Raw genomic sequence first — 12,147 nt, forward strand, 5'->3', positions numbered from 1 at the left:
GAATCTAGTTTTGTTTGACTTTAAAATTGATGCTTTGTGGGGTGCCTGAGTGTCTCATTTGGTTAAGCATCCAACTTCAGCTCAGGTCATGATCTTGCTGTCCAGGTGTTTGTGCCCTGCATTGGGTTCTTTGCTTACAGCTCAGAACCTGAATCCTGCTTCAGATTCTGTGTCTCCCTGTCTCTCTTTGCCCCTCCCTCACTCGCTCTCTCTCAACATTAAGGGGCACTTGGGTGGCTGATTTGGTTAAGTGTTTGATTTCGGCTCAGATCATGATCTTGTGGTTCATGGATTTGAGCCCCACATCGTGCTCTGTGCTGACAGCTCAGAGCCTGGGGCCTGCTTTGGATTCTGTGTCTCCCTCTCTCTTTGCCCCCACTCTGCTTGTGCTCTGTCTCTTTCACTCTCAAAAATATTAAAAAAAAAATTTTTTTTTTAAATTAAAGAACAAAAAAACCACATAAATATTGATTTTTTGTGATGCGCAGCAGGCATATCTAAAAGGCGATTCCTGTTACATCAGATGACCCTTGGGGTTCTGTAGAACTTACATTTTTGGTAGTTGTTGCAAAGTGAAATGTTAGAGTTTCATACAGAAGTTTCTCTGATTAGGACTCTGATCACTTAGTTGTTAGTATTAGTTTGAAACAAACTTCACCATCATACGCACCCCATTCCCTTTGTTGTAATCCAGGAAGCACCCATTTAATCTAACTGAATCTCATCGATAGAATGTGTACTATAGTTTAGTTAGGGCCCTGGGAAATAATTTGTTTGTTCCTTGAATTTGACATAACTATTTTGTCTTCATCATTGTCCCTTGGGTATTGTATAGGAGCTCAGTAAATATTTGTTGAAAACTGTAGTTGTGATCGCTTAACAAGGAATGAAGACTTTTTTTCTTTTTTGAAGCTTATTTATTTTTGAGATAAGAGAGAGAGTAGGGAAGGGGCAGAGAGAGAAGGAGACAGAGAATCCCAAGCAGGCTTTGCAATGTCAGCGCTGAACCTGACATAGGGCTTGAACCCACAAACTGTGAGGTCATGACCTGAGCCGAAACCAAGAGTTGGAGGCTTAACCAACTGAGCCACCCAGGTGCCCCAGAAATGAAGACTTCTAATATTGTTATAGATGGCATTTCCTTCTGGCCATTTCTCATCTCCAGATTTATGGATTTGTTGTTTGGTAAGGCTCTGCTGTCCTTGATCATAACAAGAGGTATATTGTCTGTCAAGCGCCTGCTATATACCCACTTTTTTTAAATGCCTTATGAATTGAATTTGAAAACAATTTTATGAGAAGTACCCCATTTTTAAAATGAGTGAGGGAGCTGGGGGTTCATTCACTTGTTACACTGTTTTTGAGTATCCATCATATGCTAGGCAGAAGGGGTACAGTAGTAAACAAAATAGTTTCTGCTATAAGAGATCTTATAGCCTGGTTGGGGAAATAGCTAGGTAAATAAGAAATGCAATATTGTGTTTTCCATGCTGCATTATGGGGAGTACAGGGTTCTCCAGGATAACAGAAGGGAGGCACCTAACCCTTCCCTGGATGGCTAAGCAGTTACCTGAAGAATGAATAGAAGTTCATCAAGTGAAGAAGGGAGAAGACTCTCCAGGACGGAGAAGATAGCAAAGTCTTGGACTAGAACATAGGTCTTTCTAGCCCTTCCATCTGGTCACACTGCTCTGTTTCTGGTTAACAGTTTGTAGGACACAAATGCACCTAGGATAATGAGATTTAAAATCCAAAGGAATTGATTGAAGCCTTAATTTTTATCATTTCCTAGGCTCATGATCTTGGGCCTCAACACCCTCATCTGTAATTTGAGGGTTGTATGTACCTGCTCATAGGACTGTTGTGAAGATTATTATCATGATCTATGCAAGGTATTTTGAGAATAGCAGTTACATAGATAATAGCCATTTATGAAATGTTTTAAAATTTAAATTGTGGCTCTTCTGACAGAGTAGACAAGCTCTTGACATTTTGTAAGTAAATCCAGTCCAAACTTTATAAATGCTACTTAGTGCCAACATGTGGACTAAGGATTGCTGAAGTATGTGTTCCTGGGAGGGGCACTTTTGCCCTCTCAAATCACATTTGTAGAAATATGACTTAATATGCATCTAGTTTTAAATCCATTTAGGTGTCATCTGTGTTTGATGCAGTTCATAAATAAATGAAAAGACTTTAGTGTGCCTGGGTGGCTTAGTTGCTTAAACATCTGACTTAGGCTCACATCATGATCTCGTGGTTTGTGAGTTCAAGCCCCACATCGGGCTGTCTGCTGTCAGCACAGAGCCTACCATCAGATACTCTGTTCCCCCTCTCTCTCTGCCCCTTCTCTGCTTTCTTTCTCTCTCTCAAAAATAAACATTAAAACATACTTTAATATTAAATAAATAAATGAAATATGATATGGTTTATTAAAAAAAAAAAAGATTTGTGGAGTTCAGGCAGACCTGAGTTCAAGGCCTGTTTTTGCTACTCATTAGTCTTGAAACCTTGGGCAAACTGCTTAAACTCTGATCTTCCCTTTCATTCTCAGTGAAATAGGATTAATTGGAATTTGCAGTGTCAGGATTAAATAGGCTCAAGTAAGGAAACACCTAGCACACCTAGTATAGTGCACATAGATGGTGCTCTTTGTACCTGTCTCATTAAAGAGTTTATAGTTTCCTGATGGATGTTTAAAATTAGGCTTCCTGAGGATTGTGGGCATAGATAGGCACAGAGAGGAAACAGTAGGATAAGGGCATTTTGTCCAGGGTTAACACGTTTCTTATTTTGCTTGTACAGTAGTTCAGATTTCCCATGGCTGGTTGGGTTACATCTTGTTCTGTGCAACTGAGAACAATTGTGGCAGTGTAGGGGCTGTAGAATAGCTTAACACCGGATAGCCGTCAGCTAATGTATAGTCAGCTGGTCAGTGTTCACTATAATTGTTAACAGAAAGGCAGAATCTTCCTGGAGAGGAAACGTTTCAGAAATACAGCGATCAGGGCTGTCTTCGCAAGAGAGACATCCGAGATGTGAAAAGAGGGACCAGCTGGCCCCCAAAGTAGCATTGCACAGGTGTGGTTAGCAGTACAGGGCCTTGCCTTTTACTGTGCTGGATTCCGACAACAGCACACTCCAGGAACCGCTCCAGCCACCAAAACTCACAAGAGATGGATCTATAAGGCACTGGTCCTAATTTTTTCAGTCACTTGGGAAGAACTCATTCTGTGTCCTTTTCTGGGGCATCTCCTTCCTGATATCAAGGTCCGTAGGCGGCAGCATTAGCTATTAAAAAGTTGCATGAGGGGGGCGCCTGGGTGGCGCAGTCGGTTAAGCGTCCGACTTCAGCCAGGTCACGATCTCACGGTCCGTGAGTTCGAGCCCCGCGTCAGGCTCTGGGCTGATGGCTCGGAGCCTGGAGCCTGTTTCCGATTCTGTGTCTCCCTCTCTCTGCCCCTCCCCCGTTCATGCTCTGTCTCTCTCTGTCCCAAAAATAAATAAAAAACGTTGAAAAAAAAAAAAAAGTTGCATGAGGGGCACCTGGGTGGCTCAGTTGGTTAAGCATCTGACTTCTGCTCACGTCATGATCTCGCAGTTGGTGAGTTCCAGACCCGCATCAGGCTCTCTGCTGTCAGTACAGAGCCCACTTCTGATCCTCTGTCTCCCTCTCTCTTTGCCCCTCCCCTTTTCTCTCTTTTTCTCAAAAATAAATAAACATTAAAATAAATAAACTTTTTTTTTTTTTTTTAAGTTGCATGAGATTAGAGGGATGGGTTTACTCCAGTGGACAGTTTTGTACAGGCTATTGTGAAACTTTATATGATGAACTTTATATTGTGAAACTTTATGCCACTCCACTTTTCTTGTGACCCAGATCTTCAGGTTTTCACAGCTGTCATTTCTATATGAAATTTTGATGTTGCCATTACAAAACAAGACCACTTTCCATGAATGCTTTCTGAGGTGGATTATTAGGTTACACAAACACACACACTTCTCCCCCCCACCAAAAAAAAAGAAAAAAGAAAAACAATGTGTTGTGTTTTTTTTTGTAGATGTATAGTGTTTCCCTAGAAGAATTAAAGAAAAAATTTTTTAATGTTTATTTTTGAGAGAGAGAGAGACAGAGCATGAGTTGGGGAGGAGCAGAGAGAGAGGGAGACATAGAGTAGAAGCAGGCTCCAGGCTCTGAGCTGTCAGCACCGAGCCAGCCCAACACGGGGCCCCGAACTCACGAACCGTGAGATCATGACCTGAGCTGAAGTTGGATGCTCAACCAACTGAGCCGCCCAGGCACCCCTATGTATCCCCAGAAGAATTTAAAAGAAACTGGCAATGGTGGTTGCCTGTGAGAAGGGTGTACTGCTTAGCAGTGCAATGGGATAGGAAGGTGGACTAACTTAATTGCATATCCTGTAGTATCTTTTGAATTCTATACTTCATTGGTTAATTCTATAGTTTGGTATGTATTGTCTATTCAACAGATTAAAAATTTGAAATCCATAATTGCAGCCCCCACACAATTTTATCTGTGTGTGCCACTCTCTGTTTTCTTGTCCACGGGCAGCTCTGTGTTATATTTTTGCAATCATTTTGTCTGTACCTGTATCCAGCTAGGATACTTTTAGTTTCAGGTATCTGACAACCTCATCTCAAACTAGCTTACAGTGGCTTTTTATTTCTTCATACGAATAGAAAATCGGAGGCAGTTCTAAGTATGGTATGGTCAAGTAGTTCATTTATATCATTGAAGATCCAGTTCTTTTGTCTCTCTGGATTTTTCTTATCCTCAGCATTTGCTTTATCCCACGGCTTTTTTCTTTTAGAGTTACAGTATGGCTGCCAGGCAGTCAGGACTGTAAGTGCTCTTGTTTAGTCTAGCACATGTTAGAGGTAGAGACAGAAAGACAGAGACACTCTCAGACCTGCTCCAAGCATGGAATATACGTCCTTGCATTAGGACTGACAAGGCCAACTTAAGTCACGTAACCAGGGAGATGACATATACTAATTGGCTTAGTTCAATCAGAATCTACCTGGAACTGGGTTTGAGGACACCTTCCCTTGAACAAAATCAGAGTTCAGTTAGTGAGGAAGAAGTACAGAATGGCTAAATGGGTAAGGAGCCAACAAAGTCTGCTACAGTATCTTAAAAAAAATTTTTTTTTCCTGATGATAACAAAAAATACTTGTCTATTGTATGGAAAATAAAGCACAGTTGGGAGAAGGCACTAAAAAGCACCTAATACCTCTATCCAGAAAACCACTTTGCTATACTTTTCTTCTACACATAGTTTTTACATAGTTGAGATTATACACCTTACTACCATTTTATATTTTAATGTCTGTAGAATATTCCACTATAATAGTCTGTACAAGAGTGAATGTTGTGGGGGTATAAAGCAATTCATTTGTTTTTAAGCAATTTTTTAAATTTAAATTTTAGTTAACATACTGTGCAATATTGGTTTCAGGAGTAGAATTCCATGATTCATCACTTACATACAACACCCAGCGCTTATTTCTATTGGATATTCCCCGTAGAATCATTTCTCAGCATAAAGCTCCTGATCAAAATATTTGACCATGTGTATGACTTTTATAATGTAGTGCAGTGTTACTTTCTAAAAGAACTGTATTTGCTTAAGCTGCTACCAAAGCATGAGTGAACCAATTTCATTATAATCACTCCAGCATTGGGTTCTGTCATTGTGGGGCACCTGGTTGGCTCAGTCAGTAGAGCACACAATTCTTGATTTCGGGGTTTTGAGTTTGAGCCCCACAAAGGGTGTAAAGATTACTTAAAAAAATAAAGTCTTTGAGAAAGAATTTGTGACCAATTTATTTACTAGGTATAAAATGGTAAAATGCTTTTGATGTGATCTTTATATTGATATCATTATCCCTATCCAATGTGTGGCTTGGGGTTTTATTTACCATAGGGATCTGCAAAGACTTGGAGAACTTCAGTCTGAATTAGCAGGAGTTGCTGACTTCTCTGCTACCTATCTTCGGTGTCAACTTCTTCTCATCAAGGTGGGCTTGAATCCATTATGTTTGTGACTGTGCTTATAATGTGCATAAAGTGTATAAGAATGCACTTGAATGGATTCAGCAGTTCTTTTAGGCCATTAATGTACAGTCTTATGTAGCTGCTTAGCAGTGGAGAAATTATTTACTTGGCAGTGTAATTATATTTGTCTCTAAAGAATTGTTAACTTGTGTGGGAATTTAAATTTTTTTAATTTGGAAGTATTCTTTTATTATTATATAATTAGAGTAGATTGGATAATCATTTTCATTAGAATCATGAATTTTAAATTGGTTTTTATAATTTGATTAGCATAGAACTTTTATATTATTTTCTTAAAATGCCAGTTTTACTTTGTCAAAGTCTTATTAGTCAAAGGTTGATTTCATTGCTTTTAAAATGGCCACCTTGCTGGCATTCTGTATTAGGTGGTCAGATTTCATATATACACACACAAAGGTGGTAACCAAGAAGCTGTTTCAGTTTGCTGAGTTGAAAATGTGTTCAATTAGTTCAGTAGCTTTCAGCTTCTGCAGTAGAGTTCTCTAAATTTAGGTTTAGGATTTAGGGGACCCCTCTTACTTTATATGCCTTTATCTTGGCTTTAGTTCCAAGCGTCTTTAGTTACTTATTCTTTAGAGTGATTATTATATTTTTTTAAGTTTTTTTCTTTTTTTTAAGTTTATTTATTTTGAGAGAGAGGGAGCATGAATGCAGGAGGGGCAGAGAGAATCCCAAGCAGGCTTTGCACTGGAAGCAAGAGCCCGATGCGGGGCTCCAACTCACGAATGTGAGATCATGACCTGAATGGAAATTAAGAGTTGGAGACTTTACCGACTGAGCCACCTAGGCGCCCCTGAAGTAATTATGATATTTGACTAAAGTCAGGGTAAATGGAGTAGTTAGAAATTATTTTCACTTTAAGATACGTGAGCTTAGGGCTTTGCAGGTGTGTGTATATATGTGGAGGTGGGTGTGTATACTGAAATAGGTTGGGATTTAAACAGCTCTTGTTTGGCTACATAGATTCTTTCAAATGTGTATGATGTGTATACCTGTGTAACCACCACCAGTCAAGATATAGAGCATTTCCATTAGCCCCAAAAGTTCCTCTGTGCCATTTCGCAAAGTTTTTTGTCTTTTCCAAACCTCTGTGTAACAGGGCTAATAATAATTCTACCTAGGTAAGGACTGGTAACAAGCAAGGTGTGTAAGAGCCCTGTGCTTAGTGTTTGACACATAGTGAATGCCATGTCATTGTTGGTCTTCCTTCTTTCTTGGCTTCTTATCTCTATAAGGAATACAAGCAGGTCTTTAAAAAGAATCCGGTTTTCTACAGTAGAAAAAGAAAAGAAAATATTCCTACGAAGAACACAGAGCTATGTTGGTCAGTGTCATGGAGTGTCAGTGTAGGTAAGGGGAAAAGGCTTAGAACCAAAGACAGGCAAATGTTTGATAACAGGGTAAAAGCGAAGTAAATTCTGGCACAACTACTCAACAGTATATTCTGTAACCAGTAATGATCTTTATGAAGAATTATACACCATGACAAAATACAGTTAATGTTATGTACCAAAAAAGCATACAAAATTATTTCTGCTTTGAGACTACAGCTATATAAAAAGCATACATATAAGAAATGACTCGAAATGAATTTTCAAAAACAAGGGTAGTATGATTTGGGTGATTTAAAAATTTCTGTATCTTGGGGCACCTGGGTGGCTCAGTTGGTTAAGCGACCGACTTCGGCTCAGGTCATGGTTTCACAGTTTGTGAGTTCGAGCCCCGCGTCGGGCTCTGTGCTGACAGCTCAGAGCCTGAAACCTGCTTCGGATTCTGTGTCTCCCTCTCTCTCTGCTCCTTCCCCACTCACACTCTGTCTCTCTCTCAAAATAAAATAAAAACATTAAAAAAAAATTAAAAAAAAAAAAATTTCTGTATCTATAATTTAGACCTGCTACTGTCTTAACTGGATCCGCACCAGGTACATGTGACTATTGATTACTTGAAATGTTAGTTCAAATTGAGATGTGCTATAAATGCTAAATACACACTGATTTCTTAGAGTTGGTATGAAAAAAAGAGTGTAAACTACTAATTTTTTAAAATACTGACTTTTTGGGGCGCCTGGGTGGCGCAGTCGGTTAAGCGTCCGACTTCAGGTCACGATCTCACAGTCCGCGAGTTCGAGCCCCGCGTCGGGCTCTGGGCTGATGGCTCACTGATGGCTCAGAGCCTGGAGCTTGCTTCTGATTCTGTGTCTCCCTCTCTCTCTGCCCCTCCCCCGTTCATGCTGTGTCTCTCTCTGTCTCAAAAATAAATAAACGTTAAAAAAATAAATAAATAAAATAAAATAAAATACTGACTTTTTAGTGAAATTATAATAAATACACTAGGTTAAATAAACTATACTATTAAAATTAATTTTACCTCTTTTTACTTATAAAAATGTGGCTACTAGAAAACATAAAATTATGTATATGGTTTATGTTATGCTTCTATTGGGAAATTGTTAGTTTAGGTTTTCTGTAAAGCCATTAAATTATGTCTGTAATGAGGAAGGACTGAAAATAAGGGACTACAGCAGAGATTTATAAGAGAGTTGAGAGATGGGGCCGTTCAGATGAGAGGAGAGAGATGGAAGGTAAAATTGTGGCTCTTAGTGCTCGTTTTGAACACAGATGGAGAGAGAGGGAGGAATCTAGGAAAGCCTGTTGATTTCTAGGTTGGGTATGTCAGTAAGGTGATAGGCTGTTCAAAGGATAGTGAACATGGGGCAAAATAAAAGCCCCATGGAAGGAGCTTGGAAGGAAGCTCAAGGAAGAAGGGTCGAGGCAGCCTAGGTAGTCTAGTGGCTCTGGGAACAAGGAAGGACGAGAACCCTGGAAGCTGGCTTGCTTGCACATTTTGGTGAGACCTGGATGGCTCCTGCCCTTTGCTTGCAAGCACTGATCTGATCTGGATGTAGGGACTTTGGGACAGGAATTGGATTGAATGGGGAGGAGCTCAAACCTTTGGTTTCCTCTTTCTTTATAGTAGGCAGGGCTTATTAGCTTAAAAGAATAAGATTGAGAGAAAGTCCTAATGCAGTAGATTTCCAAAGCAAAACAAACACATAAGCCTCAAATGACATGCCAGTCTTTTTGATCTCTTTGTTCGTTTCTCTCCTGATTTGTCTGTGTAGGCCTTGCAAGAAAAGCTTTGGAATGTGGCTGCCCCATTGTATTTGAAGCAGAGTGATTTGGCCTCAGCAGCAGCAAAACAGGTAAACGTATCGGGACCTTCTCAAATGGATCTCTTTCTAGGAATTGTCTTGTCTAAGTTGGAGTCAGAGGCTTTCACATGGCTCCACGCCTCTGTTGTGGCCTCCCCAGTTCTAGCCTGTGACAGAAGTTAGTGATATGAGAAGCAGCATAATTAGGGGACACAGCACTGGCTTGCTTGCTTCCTTCTTCCCTCCCTTCCTCCCTTCTTCCCTCCCTTCCTCCCTTCCTCCCTTCCTCCCTTTGTTCCATCCCTCTGTCCTAGGGCAGGGGGAAGAGAAAGGGAGACAGAAAATCCCAAGCAGGCTCCGCAGTGTCAGCACAGAGCCTGACTCAGGTCAGGGCTCAGTCTCACGAACTGTGAGATTGTGACCTGAGCCAAGATCAAACCGGATGCTTAACTGACTGAGCCAGCCAGGTACCCTTTAACTGGATGATTTCTAAGATGCTTTGTTGTTCTAAAAATATATTATTATCAGTTTGTATTTTAGATAGACTAGAATCCAATAAATACTGTTATAAATAGTTTGTCTGAAAGTATAGCTGAACTCATTTTGAGGTTGTTTATATTTTTAGCCTGTACCATCTCTTGAATGTTAAAAGGTCCTTATGTTGTCCTCAGTTCATTAAGTAGCTTTTAATTATATTTGCCTTGAATTTATTTCTGTGTAGCTTTGAGCGGTTTCCCTTCATTCTTAGGTATTGGGATTTAGTGAACTCTTCTCTGGGTCATGTCTTCCAGATTGGGAGTCGGTATATGACCGAGTCATTATGACCCAGTAGCAAGCTAAAGATGGTGACTGTGATTGTTAAAGTACAGTTCACTAAGTAATTTCAGGTCTATTTTAATTAATTATCACAGTAATCCCATTAGGTAAGAATAAATATTAAGTCCATTTTATAGATTGAACAGTTAAGGATCAGCAGGTTAAATTCATAGAGCTATGGGTAGTAGAATTAGGGAATTGAGCCCATAGCTCCTGATACCCACAGTGTTTTGTTTCCCTTGTTCTACTTGATCTTTCATCTGACCTAGATTCCTCCTCAGATCTGCTCTGTGGCTTATTGTAGGGGAATAGAGCCTAATGACTAGTACCCCAGAATGGCAAGGATGGGACCAGGGAGCAGTAATCTGAGAGGAAGAGGGGAAAGGAATCCTTATTACTAGGTTCCAGATACTGTACTAAGTGCTTTCCATGCTCCTTTTTATCCTTTAAATTTTATGACTTTGGGGCTGTTTCTTCCCTGTTTACAGATAATGAAACTGAGGCACTGTGTAATTAACTTGTCTTACTGCCAGTTGTGGGAGAGTCTGGAGTCCTTTCTCTGACCCCAAAGCCCTCAAAGGAAGACAAGCACAGATTCGGGAGAGATGTATCATTGGGTGGGAGTAGCTGATTTGGATAGAAGAGAGCAAGAGCTTAATGCACTGGGCTTGAGCTGAGGTCATAGACATTGTTTTCTGCACTTGTTCTCTCTCCAGACTCCCTTCAACAGACCAGGCCCATAGAACAGTCTGTCTGGATGACTAATACGTGGTTAATGGTTCCTGATGCTAAATCCTTGAGGACTTTTCCTGGGGTCGGGTGTCCATACACAGTGTTTATTCATTTGTACCCACAGTTTAAGGGTAACAAACAGTGCTTTACAGTTTTATCAGTGATTAAACTTTTAGTATCTTCACATCATCAACTAAGATGACTTTGTTACCAGATGAAAGTCTTTTTTTTTTTTTTTAATTTTATTTATTTTTGAGAGAGAGAGAGAGAGCAAGTGAGCATGGGGGTTGGGGGCGGACAGAGAGAGAGAAGACAGAGAGTTTATTTATTTATTTTATTTATTTATTTATTTATTTATTTTTATTTTTGGGACAGAGAGAGACAGAGCATGAACAGGGGAGGGGCAGAGAGAGAGGGAGACACAGAATCGGAAACAGGCTCCAGGCTCTGAGCCATCAGCCCAGAGCCTGACGCGGGGCTCGAACTCATGGACCGCGAGATCGTGACCTGGCTGAAGTCGGACGCTCAACCGACTGCGCCACCCAGGCGCCCCGAAGACAGAGAGTTTAAAGCAGGCTTTAGGCTCTGAGTTGTCAGCACAGAGCCTGACAGAGAGCTCCAACTCAGGAGCCTTGAGATCGTGACTTGAGCCAAAGTCAGATGCTTAACCGACTGAGCCACGCAGCCACCCCAAAAGTCTTTTTTTTTTTTTTTTTTTCCAAGTATTATCTTTATTTGAGAGAGAAATAGCAAACAGGAGAGGGACACAGGGAGACAGAATCCCAGGCAGGCTCCACACTGCCAGCACAGAGCCCTCTGTGGGGCTCGAACTCACAAACCATTAGATCATGACCTGAGCTGAAGTCAAGAATCGGATGCTTAACCGACTGAGCCACCCAGGTGCCCCCCCGAAAATCTTTTTTTTTAACTAACAAAACAACTTACTCTCTTTTTGTAAGATATACTAAAGTAATTTCTCACAACACATATTAATTTTTATCAAATTACCCTAATTTCTCTCACCATAGGCACTTAAATATCTCAGTTCTGTATTAAAAATCAGTTCAGGGAGGGGCGCCTGGGTGGCGCAGTCGGTTAAGCGTCCGACTTCAGCCAGGTCACGATCTCGCGGTCCGTGAGTTCGAGCCCCGCGTCGGGCTCTGGGCTGATGGCTTGGAGCCTGGAGCCTGTTTCCGATTCTGTGTCTCCCTCTCTCTCTGCCCCTCCCCCGTTCATGCTCTGTCTCTCTCTGTCCCAAAAATAAATAAAAAACGTTGAAAAAAAAAATTAAAAAAAAAAAAATCAGTTCAGGGGTGCCTGGGTAGCTTAGTTGGTTAATCTGACTTTT

General features: G+C 40.7%; 1 protein-coding gene across 2 annotated transcripts in view; it reads left to right on the forward strand.

Annotated features, from left to right (window-relative positions):
• Window positions 1-12,147, forward strand: part of INTS4 (integrator complex subunit 4) — a 120,564-nt gene that overhangs the window by 91,488 nt on the left and 16,929 nt on the right. For both annotated transcript variants that reach the window (XM_058687664.1, XM_058687665.1), the window contains 2 exons: window positions 5,949-6,042; window positions 9,222-9,302. In XM_058687664.1, coding sequence (XP_058543647.1) covers window positions 5,949-6,042; window positions 9,222-9,302 — 175 coding nt within the window. The remainder of the gene's footprint in view (window positions 1-5,948; window positions 6,043-9,221; window positions 9,303-12,147) is intronic.

This window comes from Neofelis nebulosa, chromosome 10 (assembly GCF_028018385.1).
Source record: "Neofelis nebulosa isolate mNeoNeb1 chromosome 10, mNeoNeb1.pri, whole genome shotgun sequence".
Taxonomy (NCBI): Eukaryota; Metazoa; Chordata; class Mammalia; order Carnivora; family Felidae; genus Neofelis; species Neofelis nebulosa.